Source organism: Drosophila grimshawi, unplaced genomic scaffold (assembly GCF_018153295.1).
Source record: "Drosophila grimshawi isolate 15287-2541.00 unplaced genomic scaffold, ASM1815329v1 contig_1377, whole genome shotgun sequence".
Taxonomy (NCBI): Eukaryota; Metazoa; Arthropoda; class Insecta; order Diptera; family Drosophilidae; genus Drosophila; species Drosophila grimshawi.
Window position 1 is genome coordinate 21202274 of NW_025062900.1, and position 15349 is coordinate 21217622.

A 15349-nucleotide genomic window follows, 5' to 3' on the forward strand; every position below is an offset into this window, starting at 1 on the left:
TATTTTTAGCTGAATTTGGCGACGATTGGTTTGTTCTTCAAAAAGGACACTAGCCAACTGAAAATTTGAGCGGAATTTTTGCGCTTCAAAAGAGTAAAATCGTTAAATCTGTTTGTATTTGATTTGCTTTGTGCCTCACAACCATTGTTCTCAATTGAGAGCTTTAAGCTCCACTTAAACATGCCACATGAATTGGAAATTGGAAACTTATTCGTAAGGCAATTCCCCAAAAATTAATTAAACCCTTTTAGCTTTCTGCGTCTGTTTCATGATTTTATTAAACTATTAACTTATACATTATACTGGTATTATTATTTATTACAATTTACTTTGAAGTTCTATAAACTCGAATACGAATATTAAATAATAAGTTTCATATCTTGAATGTATTTCGAACGTGAACAAAACTTTGGCCACAGAATAATCATTTATGTGTCTTTTAAATTTTGTCGTAGACTTCTCATTTCTCCGAGGGAAAACCCCAACAGATTTATCCGAAAGGCAATTACAATATCCCATTTGTTCAAACAAATTCAATTCTCAAAATAAATAGTCCAACTCCTAAAAATAAGACACATTATTATAAAAATACATCCCAAATCACAGTACAATTTTGATAATAATAGATTATAGACAGCTATTTTGACTAGACTAAGAACGCTGATCAAGAATATATATTATGGGATGCAACACGTTTTACACTTTATTTGACTTATTATAGTTATTTCTAATAATTCTAATTTATTAATTATGCATAATAATTTAAAATATAAATATTCCGAGCGCAACTGATAAATTTCCATCAGCTTTTCACATGATTTGGTAGGAGTCCCTTTCTTTGTTTGTGTATTTGGCTCTGTGCGTCCTGGTGAGATTTGTCCAGTTGCAGAAGACGCTGTCGGAAATCACGCATACGTCTAGCACTTAGTTCTGGTGGCGTTGGAGGACGCGACTTGTTGCTCTGGTTATTGTCTGCAAGTCCATTAGAATTGTTGAGATCGCAACGACGTTGTCGCATCTCCCGCATGCGCTGTGCACTTGACTTGGGTGAAGTCCTGCGAAGCAAGAAATCATCTTGAGTGTTTTTAGTAGTTTTACAAGTTGTGTTTCCATTGTTCAATCGCAGCAGACGGCGCTGGAACTCAGGCTTCACTTGACTGTCTCTTGATTTGGCTGTGTCCGGAGGATTGAGTTGATTGTCTAGATTCATGAGTCGCTGGCGAAGATCACGCATGTGCTGAGCACTCGAGATGGGTTGAAATGCACTCTTGTGATCCTTGCAGCGCTGTCGCAGCTGAGTTAATTTATTACTGGGATTTATTGCCTTATCCAGATTCAGTAGGCGTTGATGGATATCTCGAACTATTTCACGACGATTATTTGATTTCTTTACTGGCAGCAATCGATGTAACGGCTTCAATCGAAGAAACGTACAATTTCCATCTGAAATTAATATGTCATTTATGTTAAACATATTTCGGTTTAAGTAACAATATTTACCTTCAGTTGCTGAATGTTCGTTCAGATTTAATCCTTCGTCCTCCGGCTTTATCTCTATCTTTACAAGCGGCTCTATTTTGACTGGGCCCAGGTCGATTTCATTTACATCTAGCTGATTATCTGTTTCACATTTAATTTTGGTGTTGTTCCCCTGATCCGGTATAATATATTCATCTTCATTGTTTTCCACCTCGTACTCCTTCTTAACACTTATAAGTATAGCTTGTTCCATTTTATAACCTCAGTCATTTGGATCAGTCATTTATAAATAAACCAAAGAGTATCTTATGAATGTGGTTAAAGTTGTTTATAGAAATCAGCTGTAGCTAGGGATGACAATCATCTAGTCTTATTGATTGTTATTCCCATAAAAGTCACTGCTTTTACAAGAGTATCTTTCATAATCCGGGATGGTTACATTTTATAATTACTAGATGTGTTTAACAATATATGCCTCACAATAATATTAACCTATGTTTTTTAGTTTTTAGTTTTTTATTGATAGTTATCGGAATATCTGAAACAATATATTAATCGGAATTGAGTATTGAGCTCACAATCACAGAATATCGCTAGTATCGATATTCTAACGATAAGCTGTGTTTACAACGATAAAATACTTGTTAATTAAATTGGCTTTTACCATCCCTAATGCCGATTGTTTCATACCAAATATATAAGAGAATAGTTTGCTTACATTTAATAAATCTCCCGGTGAATCGGGTAAAATGCAAGTTCTTAATGAAATAAATGTTAAAGAAGAGCTTGTGAACGGATATTGTGCATTCATTGTACCAAATCATTCTGAGCATACCGGAATAGAAGACATTGAACAGGAGAATATTATGAATGTGGAGGAAACAGAACAATTTACAGAATATTTGATTGATATTGGACCCACAAAAATAGAAGTTTCTGAGCAATTATACGATTTGAATAGCAGAATGCAAAACACAGCAACCACAAAACAGGTGAGCAATGCCATTCGTACTTAAAATTTGAACAAACTTATAACTTCATTTTATTCCTAACAGAATGCTAGAGGTATGACGCTTTAAATCGATGTAATCTATATCTCCCACAAATTTTGAGCTAAAGCTAACAAATTCTTTAAAGCTAACAATATTTGTAGCACCCATCATCAAAAATCTAATTAATGCATACCGTTTGAGGATTAAGTTTGATTAGGAACACCGGCAACATCAGCAACCGTTCCATTTTATTTAGTGTTCTGAATGCTGACTTTATTTAATCCAGCAATTCATAACATTTTAATGTATACAATATTTAGAAAGTGTATCGCTTTAGACGTGCCTCGATCATTATCTGTTTAGTGATAATGCTTATCGCACCTTTCAAATTTGGTGACTGTTGTTCTAAAACTGAGGGAGATATAGATTTTCGCGATTCCAAGCCCTAAGTCTCTAGCTTATATATCTTAAGAATGCGACATGCATCCAGAAGAACAGGCAGACCGGCATACAGATATGTGGATTAATCAGCTTTTGATGCCGATTTAAGAATATATTGTCGGAGATGCCTCCTTCTGCCTATTGCATGCTTTTGTACATCTTCATTATAAATTATTAATATGTACAATTATCTTTCGAGTTCAAACTACGCGGAGCAAAAGAGCAAAACAAAAATTTATGAAATGCTCTCCCTCTGCTTTTGTTCTTTCTGGTATTTCTAAAACTGAGAGCACAATCTAAATTTTGTTGCTATTACCTTGCAAATTTGTCAAATGTTACACTCTGATGCAAAACTAACAAATATAAAAAAAGTATATGTTATACAAAATAGACTGCCTTACCACTAATTTAACACAATTAACATACGCGAAGAAAAAGAGCATAACAAATACCTGTAGCAAAAATTATATTTCGTTTGCTATGCTATCGCCGTGCTCTCATTTTTTTTTTTTTTTGCTATTACAACTGCAAATAGCACATTGCTCATTTTTTGCTGTAATTATTTCTTTTTGCTGTCACGAATCAGAGCAGAGCGAGAGAGCATTTATGTGCTCTTGCTCTCTTGAAATTCTAAATACCCAGCGGGAATTGCACGCGCATTCAGTTCCATAATCGATTAAATATAAAATATATTTTAATTAAATGTCATTTTTACCAAAGCTTAGTCGTAGTTATTCAAAAGAAGGACGACTTGTGCGCTTACTTTTTTGTTTTAATTAGTTTTCGGTTACATTTATTAAAAAGTAAGTCCTTACATTTTGGTAGCGTGTGTGGACTTATTTACTTCTAAACGCAAACTGTACGTATGCGGAAAATTTCCACTGGGTGCGAGAGCAGAGCAATTTTTGCTCAGCTCTTGTTGCTACGAAGTAGTAAGTTGAAAAATTTGCTACAGACGCTTTGCCAGCGCACTTTTTAGCAGTTCAACTTGGTGATTTATTGCGTTAATATGGCTCCGCGAGTGCACAAATTAGATATTTATAAATATTTTCGCTACCATGATGTTAATTATGTACAATGCAAAGAATGCTGTCAATTATTGAAAAAAGATCGCACATTTAACTTAAAAAAGCATTTAATGCATCTGCACAAAATACATTTATACAGCCAAGTAAGCAAACAGCTACAAGAAGCAAAAAAAATATATGCAATATGCTGTAGCAATGGCAAAATCAGTACATTTCTCTGGTCTCATTGTTTTGACTATTGCTACATTTGTAAATTTTTTGCTGTTGCTTTTTATTTGTGCTGACAAGAATCACAAAATGAAATAGCGTTTATTTCAGTTTTGTGTTGTTGGCTCTGCTCTTGCTTTCTGCAAGTCAATACTACCATCAGCAAGAGCAAAAAAATATTGAAATCGTTGCAGTGGAAAAACTATTATTAAAATATATTTTGAATTTCACGAAAAAACATGTTAGTTGGCTTGTGTATTCGGCGAAATATTTGACATTCCCTTGACTGCGAAAATCATTCACACTTGAACGTAAAATAATGCGTTTTTGGTATTTTCTAGGACGTTTTTATGTAAACAATGAAATATGCCGCAAAAACACTAGTTATGTTTTTATTCTCATTTTTTTTAGACGATTATATGGAGGCCAAAAGGCATGAGAGCGTTAATTAACTATTATGAAGAACATGACAATATGTATAACCCACAGCATGTGCAGTACAACAACAAACAGATTCAAGCAGACTCACTTCGGCAGCTACAATTGAAAATGCGGAGCTTTCACGAAGGGATTACTGAAATGGAAGTAAAAACAAAAATAGCTGCTCTTCGCAGCCAATATATTGCCAATTTACAAAAAGAGGCAGAATATCGTAAAAATGGTGGCACGGGTACATGTGAGAAAATGCCGCCTTATTTGAAACATCTAAAGTTTTTAAACCCATTTTTGAAAATTAACGTAGAGAGTAGCTCAACTTTAGCTGTTGTGAGTATTTCTGCATTTTTGGTGTGGATATTATGCTAATTTATGTGTATGTTTTGATATTTTCATTCCACAGAAATTACCTGAGCCAATTGTTTATGAAAGCGACAATTCTAAACACCACGAATCCGATTCAGAAGTAGTTTCCAACGCAACTCTTTCAAATTTGAGCACAAACGTGCCTGAAGCATCCCCAACGGACAATGTTTTTGTGACCGGCAGAGAAGATTTGGCCAGCGTTTCAAACAAACGGCGGTCTTTTAAAGCGGATGTGGAAACATTCGGCGAATATATCAAGGTCGAAATGGACCAAATTGAGGATCCGAAAAAGCGCCGGGCCATGCGATATAAAATTATGAAAGTCTTCATGGGCGAAATTTAAATTATACACATAATTCTTTTTAAAAAAAACAAACAAACCTGCTTACATTTAAGAACATAATTATAATTTCTTATTTTTATATATTAATTATATTTCGAGAGAGCGAAGACACCATAACAGCCGTTGTTCCAATTAAAAGCTGGAATCTCATTCGACATTTTTTTGCCATTGACTAAATTTGAATTCAGTAGAGGTGAGTTTAAGTCAACGGCTGTTTCAGAGAGATGGTATGTATTGTACCTAAGGACTTATGACGAGTTTTTTTTTTAAGTGGCAGCACAGCTTATAGATCAAAAGAAGTCTCCAAATATTTCGAGGCAGAATTTTGATGGTTTAGAGACCACAAAACTAAAATCCACAATGTTAACTCACTGTTGACCTGTGTGGATTCTATGAACAGCTGTTCGACAACATAATGGACTTTGATATATTTTTACGGCAGTTATCGGCAAACCACCATAGAAGCGGCAGCTGCATAGAATTGGAAATAGCAAATTATGATTGAAAAATGATTTTAGGCTGCAAGAAAAAAGTGTACTCGTAAAGGCGAACAAATTAATTGATTACATTTTTGCTTCTCAGCAAACTTTTTTGGTTTTAAGTTTCACAAACGAAATAAGTTTCGTCGACCTGTAAGTGGGATTATAAGTATAATAAGTATATTATTTACATTTATTTTCGTACAACCACTCAGTATTTCTTTGTCGACTATATTCACTAAGATTTAGACATTTCTGCGAAATGCAAGCAAATCTGCAAGAAGCCAAATTCAAAATAGAGAATTACATAGAATTCAGAATAGAAAAGTATCCAGAACAAGATGCATACAAATTAAAACACATAGAAATTGACATTTATTTGATCCCCATTCTGAATTTCGATACAAATTGCAAATTGGTTTGCAATCGAAACTCAGAACGGAGTCGTTTTATTTTTGATTTTAACGTTTTACATAAAGCTGGACAATGTAGCACACTAAAACTACTTGAGAATTGTATTTATTTATTAAGCTACATATTTAATCTATACATATGTGTATGTATTTAATATTTTCATTCGCTGGCACGTGTTAACCGAGCTCAAATAAGTCGCTAAATTACAGGACTACAAATTACATATATTATATATATAGTGTCTTATACATAATTTCTGTATTATTCCTTTATGCAAGCATTATCCGATGACTAAGTTATTGATTTCACTTAAACATTAGGCTACTTAAGGTTTAATGGTAATGCATATTTAAGTGTTCTATGATCGCACATATCATTCATTGCTTATACTTTTAACGGCTATACGCGCGTGGGCGTTCCAAAAATGGGGACATTGTTGCGCCGCTGGGCCAGGGGGGAGGCGGGCGTTGGCGTGGGTCCATTGTTGTTGTTGTTCAGTCGACGTTGCTGGCTATCCGAATGGGCACGTTCTATAAGAGGGGATCATATCGTGTCAGATATGTGTCTATATGTATCATTGGTACTACTGATTGGCCATGCTTATTCGATTTTATGTTTTTGGGGGATGCTGCATGCAAGTATTTGTTTGTTTGTTTTCTTTTTACGTTTATTTACCAAATATTTTCCGTTTCTTCTGCAAATTGTTCACATGCAATTGAAATAAAAATAATAATAATGTAAAGTTATGTATTTACAATTAAATACAATATGGAGTATAGTTAACGAGCTGCCTTTCTTTTAACTTAGAACATTTATAAAATTAGAATAATTTCTTTATTTAGGGAAATATTCTAAATACAGAAATTAATGTTTTCCAATCAGCTTTGGATTAATTTTTAAAGACATTCATTTTGTAAGTGTTTTAAATATATATTTATATGGAATTTATAGTTAACGATCTGCTTTATACATTTTCTGCCTTTTTTAATTCAAAAAAATCTTCTCATTTTGTTTAAGCCTTAATCGAAGTCGAAGGAATTAATGTTTTACAATCGTCTTCCTATTAATTTTGATAGATTTTTAGATAGATAAAATTGGCTGTCTCCATCATATAAAACACATAACCAAAAAAATAGTTTAAGCTAGTTTTTAGTTGTAGTAGTTTTTAGATAAAAAACATTATCTACATCAAACAAGATAATTCTAAATTTATTAAATCTGTTAGTCAAAATAAAAAAAGAGCACTTAAATTGAAAATATTTCTATATATCATGCTGCTTAGTTTTATGCGGAAAAATGTTCAAGATACATGTTTTTAAGGAATATATTGCATATATTTGAACTAATCTTAAATCATATATATATTTTTTAGTGAAGCTTTACACCAATTTTGAAATGTTAAAAGTGCATTTATGAAAAATGGAACTTACCTCGAAACTTTAAGCCCTGTGCCTCGTTGATGATGGCCGCCAGCGCTGGGTGCTGATAGCGCTCCCGGAATATGGCCGATCCGTTCATGGCGGAGCCACCATTACCGTTAAGTGTGCCATTGCCGTTGCCATTGCCATTGGCTTGCTGCAACATTTTGTGCTGTGGTGTGTGCTGGGGCGTTAGTGAAATAGGGGGCGTGGCATTGCCATTCTTGTAGTACCGATTCTGATTGGGATCATAGGCAGTGGTATTCTGATCGTGATTGTGATTAAGGCGATTGGCCAGCTTGATGGAGGTGCAGCGCTCCTCCTCATTGTTGCGCATCTTCAGTATGCGCTGATCCTGCACAGAGTACCGTGAGCCGTTCAAGGCATTCAGCTGATTCAGATTGGTCACCTGGGGACTCAGCTTCTTGCCACGAAAGCTGCCGCCCGGCGAGTTGTTCAGCAACGTGCCACGCGACGAGCTGCCGTTCGTTTCGGTGCTATCCCGGCTGGCTGCCTCCCGATAACTGGATGGCCGGTGTGTCGATGGTGGCGTATCCAGTCCGCTGTCATGTGCCGAGCAGTCCAGCTCCTGTTTGTTAGCCAGGCCAACGTTGCTGCCGCCATTGCTGTTGTGTGTGGGCAGCATAGGTTGCACTAAGGAGAAAGAGTTGAAGAGGTTCAATAAGTATACAGGTATAGCACAGGATTAATCGGAGACTCGACAGACATAACTTTACAACAACAACAATAGAGTTCGATTAATAGCTTAATTTTTTACTATATGGGCTTTATAATTAATATGGTAAGCGAGAACAAATTAATTTTTAATGATCTGATACCAACTAATTCAACTGTTTCAATAACTCTCGATGGAATCCTTACTGCATTTAATAAAATTAAGAAAAAGAAAATGTTTGTTGAATATTCTAATTTTTAATTCTAATTAAATGTATGTTGTAATTTTATTTAAAGTACTTCACATCTTTCAATTAAATAATCCGATTTATAAGCATAATAATATTTAAGAAGGCTTTCAATTATAAATATTGTTTGGACAAGCCCTGGCAATAACCTTAGATTTAATTAATATATTTTTAAAAACTATTTTTCAATGCCTTTTAATATAATATTTGTATTAAATGCTGAGTACTTTTAATAGCTTTTTTATATCAATATCAAATATATCTCTAAAAAGTATTAATCGTGCTCAATTTGTACAGGTCTATGAGAGGTCTATGAGAGAGTTTTGGGGACTCACCTGAGTGGCGCATATCGGTGGGCGCACGCGGTTTGCGATAGAGCCAATCCCTGTCCAGCTCGTTGCCATTGTCCGGCTGGGCGCTGATGCCGCGGAAGAGCCGCGGACGACGCAGCTGCACTTCGGACTCCTCGGCCGTCTCCTCGTCGACGACCGCATTGGAGCCGAAGCTGCTGTTGATGAAGATGCGTCGTGGTGATCCGTACAAGGCACCGCCAGCCTGCGTGAAACTATTCTGCGCCGAGGCATAACCATTCGAGTAGCGACTGAGATTTGCATTGCTGTGGTGCGGAATCTTCTGCGGCGTGGAGTGATTCGTTGAGATGCCGCTCATATGATGATTGTGATTCTCATTGTTTAACGCACTCAGATCCGGCACCGAGTCGCTAAATAAAAATGGATTGGCGCCAGCATAGCCATTCAAGCTGCCGGCGCCAATTTTATGGCGCGCCAGTCCGCCGCCACAGCCGGAACCATTCGTCATCAGCCAATCATCCAGTGCACTGGAGTAGGTGCTGCCCAGTCCAAAATGCTGGAACTGCAGTGAGGCATGCGACACAGGCGCGGCCAGCGAGGCACGCGATCTCGGCCCCTGAGCGATCTTCAAGGCGCGACGACGCTCCTTCGAGGTCAGCGTGCATTCCTGCTCAAAGTATAATAAAAATTAAACATTAGAAATGGGCCAAGAATGTGAATGATTACGTGCTTACCTCGAGCAGCTCGAACCAATCCTCGAGGCCATCGTCACAGCGCAGGAGAACGCGACCCTCCCGTCCCAGCAGCAGCCCAATGGCGCTATACGAGCGCCGATTGAGCCATTCTACCTTCTCCACGTCCACCAGCTTGACCTGAAATCAAATGCAACAGAAACAATGAGTCAGTCGTTGCTCCACACAATACGAGTCAAAGGTTAGGCAATGATGGTTCGACTCTCTGGCTCACTCTGCGGGTGTCTGGGAATTGGATCGCATTCGATCCAAAGACGCTCACGTTTCCAAGAGCCGAGCCAAGATAATTACAATTGATGTGCTGGCTTTGCTGCGTGAGAGCAAGTCTAACTCAACGTTGCTTTAGTTTTGATTTAGATATTTGGTAAGCGCATTAAAATAACACTTAAAGATATACATCATAAATACCATTAACCTTAATTTTTTCCATTCTTTCAAAACAATCAAATTTTTATTGGCTATTTTAAGTGATTTTACCTTTGATTAAAGTTAGCAAGCCACATTATTGTTGTATTAAATTATTATTATATTTTACGGATATCTCACATTTGTGTGGATTATTAATAAAAATAAATACATTATCAATAAAAAATATTTCTGAGAATTTATTATAAATGTTGATGGAAATCTCTAAAAATGTATTCCAAACAATATTAAATATTTGATATTTGCCTTCTTGGAAAATTTATTGAAGAAGAGTTGAGTAATACTAAAAATAAGTCTATAATAATTTATCAAATTTTTAATATTTTAAGTCACTCGTGTATAAGAGGCGTAAACATTTCATATCAATAAATTTATAGACTCTTTTCTTTATGCACTGTTTATTTTAGTAAATGCTTACCAAATATTTATTATATTATTTCGTGCTAAATCGGATTTCCACATTTCTTTCTACACTTTTTGCTTACATAATATTCTCTCTCTTTTTCTGATTCTTACTCATTATAGAACAGGCGCAGAATTCCACGGATTATGTCATCAGCTGCCGGTTAGCAGTAAGTTGTTCCATTAAGACTACATCGCACTTGCAATAGGAAACTAATGCACTTAAATTTAATGGCAAACGCCATAAAATAGAATGCTACTCGGTTATTTTGAGCACGTCTTTATGCAAAACTTGAAGTCGCCAACAATACAACAATTAAGAAACGCCTTCTACTCGCATGTCCACCTTTCTCTAACTATTTCTTTTGCTTTTACTGGGTTCTCTCTGAGTTCTTCTTGGTGCATTTTGCAAGTCGGTTAAATGTCATTAGGGCAGGCCGACAGTTTCGCCCTGGCCAAATGCAAAACTTTTTACCATGTAGAACTTTTATTGAACTAATTTTTCTTATTGTTGTAGTTTCTTCCCGGCAAGTTTATGGCTTTTATTTGCTTGTAGATGGCGCTGCTTTATGGCCTGAACTTAAAGTTGTTACAGAGACTGCGCTCCAGCTAAAAACTGTGCGAGGCCATTAGGCAAATATGTCAGCAGCGTGTGGCAATTAGCCAAGTTATGCGATATCAAACGTTGGCCAAGATTTTTCTTACCTCTTGGCTGACTGCTTCTATTTTTATGGCCAGACATAATTAAGTTGTTTTAAACGCTTGAGAGGTGGCGGACACTTGAATCGCTTTAATGATAATTTGCGATATGCGATATGTGCTCACAAAAAGAAAAAACGCAATAGAATGGATCGCTCATCATGGAGCATGTCAACACCAAAGGCCTTGTCGCAGATCTATTAAAATGCCGGCTCATAAAATAATCTCGAGCAATGTAAATGTGTCTTGTGTGGGCGTAAACAAGCTAAATATTATAGGTATATGGTGATCTACATATATATATTTTTTTGAGTTGTAAAACCTTGTCTTAATTGTTGATATATGATGATCTTTCACATTTCAAAATCTTATAAATAGAAGAGATAAACTGGATCATAGAGAATCATAGCAAAGACTAAATAAAAGGTTTCAATACAAATGCTGTTGAAATATCAGTCGTCTAATCTTTTCTCCTATATATATATGATTTTCTTTTCAAAGTAATTCTAATTGATATCCTGAATAACATTCAAAGTAAGGCTGAATAGGCTAGTAGTACTTAATGTCAAACTCATAAGGAAGTTTCCTAATTTCTGATTACAATAAGTTAATGCATTATTTCTTTCTAGCATTTCCCATAAAATTGAATTTCATAGTTTCCAGTGATATCTAAATATTGCAAATTGTTTTCAAATTACATAGAATTAAAATTAAAATTAAAAAATATCATTTAAATAATTCCTAAGTCTACTGATTTATAATGACTAATGACTTATAATTAAATAATAATATTTTTAATAGGTCCTGTTAATGACTTATAATTATTTGCACTTCAAGTGCTTTCCCTCACAATCCCTTACCATATTTAAACTATTACTTTAGTTCGACTGACCTTACTAGACCCCACTCAAAGCATTTTCAAATTTCCGCCTCCAAATTTTGAAACTTTAGAGCAGCCGCAAAACTTTCAAAAACAAAACAAAACAGAAAAAAAATTATGATTTTCAAGGCTATTGTCGATTAGCAGTTTTTGTTATTGTTATCTTTTGTTGTTTCATATTTTGTCATATTAAATAGCATTTGTCTGTCAAAACGTAACAAAACTCGATGGTAAATCACTCACAACAAATTGGGTATGTAGGTTTTACACACGACAAGTACTAGACTCTATATGGTGTATATATATGCAAGTAAGCCGAAAGCAAGTCATAAAAAGCCATTGATTTTTGACACGTTTGATTGATTTGTAAGGCTGTGCTCCAGTGATTCATTATCATAATATTTGGTGTACTTGGCGAGCATTTTGTCATCTCTTAATTATGCAAATGCGTTTTTAAAACGATTACAGTATGCCGTGGGGCATGCAGCTCAATTAATATTCACTCATTATACGAGTATCGAATCCGCCATCAAACCTTTCGGCGAATGTTGCTCATAAAAATCAATATTGATTTCATTCACTGTCAAAGTGCAAAAACTGCAACTTTGGGGTACATTTCTCGCTCTCGATTGCGCCTCTGCCCCCATATCATCTCATTAAAGACCCCTCTCCCCCCCTCATCAGTTGCTGTCACGTCACCTGTAATTATTAAGCATCGGTAAGTTTCACGCGCGATTGATTTCCCCCTGGAAATGGGCTGCAGAAAATGTTTCATCTACCTGAACATTGACAGGAGTCGAATCATCAATTTGAGCTAGGTAGACGTAACAGTCTCGTCTCAATCACTTTGAAATTTATGCAAAAATCAAATTAAATAATTAGACTGTAAATGAGGCTAGCGGTGGAGAGCGCACACCTAATTGATTAAGTTGATTACATTGACAAAGTGATTTTAATTCCAGTTTTTGACTGACAAATTGACTAAAAACAACAGCAAAATCGATGTAGATGTACAATTTGAGAATAAATATATAAGTCTAATGTGTATAAGAATATAATAATAACGACATGTTTAAATATACACATATGTACGAATAATCAAAAAATTAAATACTTTAAAGTGAATTTCAAAAATAACATTTTTATTTTCCTTAATTTTATTTGTTTTAAATTTGACTTTTATGTAAATTCCTTTAAAAACACAATTTACTATAAATAATTTTGTTTCGGCTCCAAGGCACAGCGAATATATATTCTCAGATATAGTATAGAAAATTGTGTAAAAATCAGTCGTTTCCAATGAGCCAAATTGCTCAATGACTCGTTTAGCTGGTTGTTGTCTCCACTAACACGAGTGGGTGTCTAAGCTGATGATGAGCATTTTTATTCAGGTTTTTGATTTTTTAACAAATGAAGGTCTGTGAGATTTGAATGTTGGTTTTTATAACGATACGTGGAATATTTAAATATTTAATAAGCAACTTAAATATATTGTTCTCAAAATGGCGCGATTTTAAGTTGAGCTTACACTTGTTAGACATTAAAATAATATTGTACCGGGAAATATTTATTGATAGATTCAAATGGTAAAATGAATATTGAAAAAAATGCATGTCATTTGCTTAATATAAATTTAGCTATTTGTTATGCTTTGATCAATTTTATTTGTTTGAGATAACAAAAGATCATTAAAACTCTATTTGGGATATAAGTCATAAAATGTTTTTAAAACAGTAGAGTATTTTTATCAGGAAGTTTATACAAACCAACCCACTATTATTTGGTAAATTTACCATTTTTGTGAAGCTTTTATTGATGTCCACCTACAAGCTAATACTTTTTGGAAATGTAATTTAATTACCTTTAATATAAAATAAAATAAGCACTGGTTTTATACAGTGAATAGAACGGTCGATTGACTAGTTATTAGTGATGTGGTTTGTCCAATTTCATTCGACAATTGAAGATGTTATTTTGCTAAATATTAAATATTTTCAACTTAAGTTGCTTCTAAGCTAAATCCACTTAGGAAGCCCATGACAGCAGGTACACAAAAATCACGCAATATTCATTTATAGAACTAAAAGCATGTATAAATTATATACATACATTATTATTTCACTACAGCTTGTCGCTTTAAGCATTTCCCAACGTGTTTTTTTTGGCTTTAAGTTCCATTTATCTTGATTATCTACTGGTCGCTGAATTGTTTATCTTGGAAAATTGCCCACAATAAACAAAATGCTTGCTGCTGTTGCTTTTAAATGTATTTTAATTTTAAATTAAACTGTTAACAACAACAACGACTGCCAGCAAAAAATATTTATTGACGCTGCTCTTAGTGAGACTTTTAGCAGAAAACTGCAAAGTTGGAATAAAAAAACGATAGAAAACATTTTGAAAATTAAACGAAAATAAAAGCAATTTCCCATGATCTCTTTAAACATGCTCTTGTTGTTAAGTGCATATAAAGTGGCATTTGCGAAGCTGTTGTTGTTGTTGCAGTTGTTGTTACACTTTTCTGTGCATTTTCCTTATTTGTTGAAACAACAACAGCAACAACAACGAACAATTTCAAAGCAATCGTGTGTTTTAACTGTTGTTGCTTTCCTGTTGTCTATGTGCTTGATTTTTATACCCTGAACCCATTAAAAATGGATAAAAGGAGTATACTGGTTTTGTGCCAAAGTATGTAACAGACAGAAGGAGGCAGCAAATATACTCTAACGCTGATCTCAGAGACTATGGCTGAGTTCTCGTTTACCACGGGCCGATTAAGTTTATTTCTTTTTATCGATAACTGTTCCCTTTCCGATAAATAGCGCAAATCGTAGTAGAGCACTCTCTCGTACAGCATTCTTACTTGTTTGAGCTTCCCTTTAGTCTCATATTTGCTTTGCTTTACTTGTAAACTGGTGCGGCATAAGGATGAAGTAGGGAATAGTGGGTCAAATTAACATGCAGTAGCTGCAAGCTTTAGCCAATTAGATTAGTTTCGCCCAAAAGTGGACAGCGTGATAATAAAGTTGTTGTTTTTTTTTTCCACAGTCGCGAAATCCCGGGGGATATGTTGGAAATAGCTTTTAGTTTAACGAGAAACAGCGCAAGTTGACAATATTTCTGTTAACCACTTAACTAATGCATGCATTTCTCACATATATTACGCATTTGGCTAACAAATGAGTAAGTTATATCTCTTTTTTTTCCAGCACCTTTAATAAAAGATCTCTATCAGGAGACCTCAAGCTCAACCAACTGTCGAACGTGACGCAATGTTTCAAAGCCAGACTGGGACTCAATTCATAAGCATTTTAATGTTCTGCCCAGCACTTTTAAGGTGTGTCCTGCTTGGTC

General features: G+C 35.1%; 3 protein-coding genes across 12 annotated transcripts in view; 1 reads left to right on the plus strand and 2 right to left on the minus strand.

The window, feature by feature from the left end:
• Positions 1-673: 673 nt before the first annotated feature.
• Positions 674-1756, minus strand: LOC6566490. The gene is made up of 2 exons (XM_001993074.2): positions 1501-1756; positions 674-1443 (listed from the first exon to the last, which is right to left on the minus strand). Exons 1-2 carry the CDS (start codon positions 1730-1732, stop codon positions 803-805), a joined length of 873 nt encoding a protein of 290 aa, XP_001993110.1. The 5' UTR covers positions 1733-1756; the 3' UTR covers positions 674-802.
• A 405-nt stretch (positions 1757-2161) lies between these two features.
• LOC116805692 lies at positions 2162-5400 on the plus strand. Of its 3 annotated transcripts, XM_032739295.2 has the most exons (4): positions 2162-2471; positions 2535-2544; positions 4559-4912; positions 4986-5400. In XM_032739295.2, exons 1-3 carry the CDS (start codon positions 2229-2231, stop codon positions 4597-4599), a joined length of 294 nt encoding a protein of 97 aa, XP_032595186.1. In that variant the 5' UTR covers positions 2162-2228; the 3' UTR covers positions 4600-4912; positions 4986-5400. The 3 variants fall into 3 exon arrangements, with proteins under 3 accessions (XP_032595186.1, XP_032595184.1, XP_032595185.1); XM_032739293.2 differs by lacking the exon at positions 2535-2544 and having other exon boundaries at positions 2226-2471; XM_032739294.2 differs by lacking the exons at positions 2162-2471; positions 2535-2544 and adding an exon at positions 3898-4083.
• A 738-nt stretch (positions 5401-6138) lies between these two features.
• LOC6566568 overlaps positions 6139-15349 on the minus strand; it is a 54889-nt gene continuing 45678 nt past the window's right edge. For 5 of the 8 annotated variants that reach the window (XM_032739452.1, XM_032739448.1, XM_032739449.1 and 2 more), the window contains 4 exons: positions 9571-9708; positions 8861-9503; positions 7615-8256; positions 6139-6714 (listed from right to left, as the gene is read on the minus strand). In XM_032739452.1, the coding sequence (XP_032595343.1) occupies positions 6584-6714; positions 7615-8256; positions 8861-9503; positions 9571-9708 (1554 nt within the window). In that variant the 3' untranslated portion in view covers positions 6139-6583. Of the gene's footprint in view, positions 6715-6855; positions 6879-7614; positions 8257-8860; positions 9504-9570; positions 9709-15349 lie in introns of those variants that run through there. The other 3 variants (XM_032739450.1, XM_032739455.1, XM_032739451.1) reach the window with 2 other exon arrangements.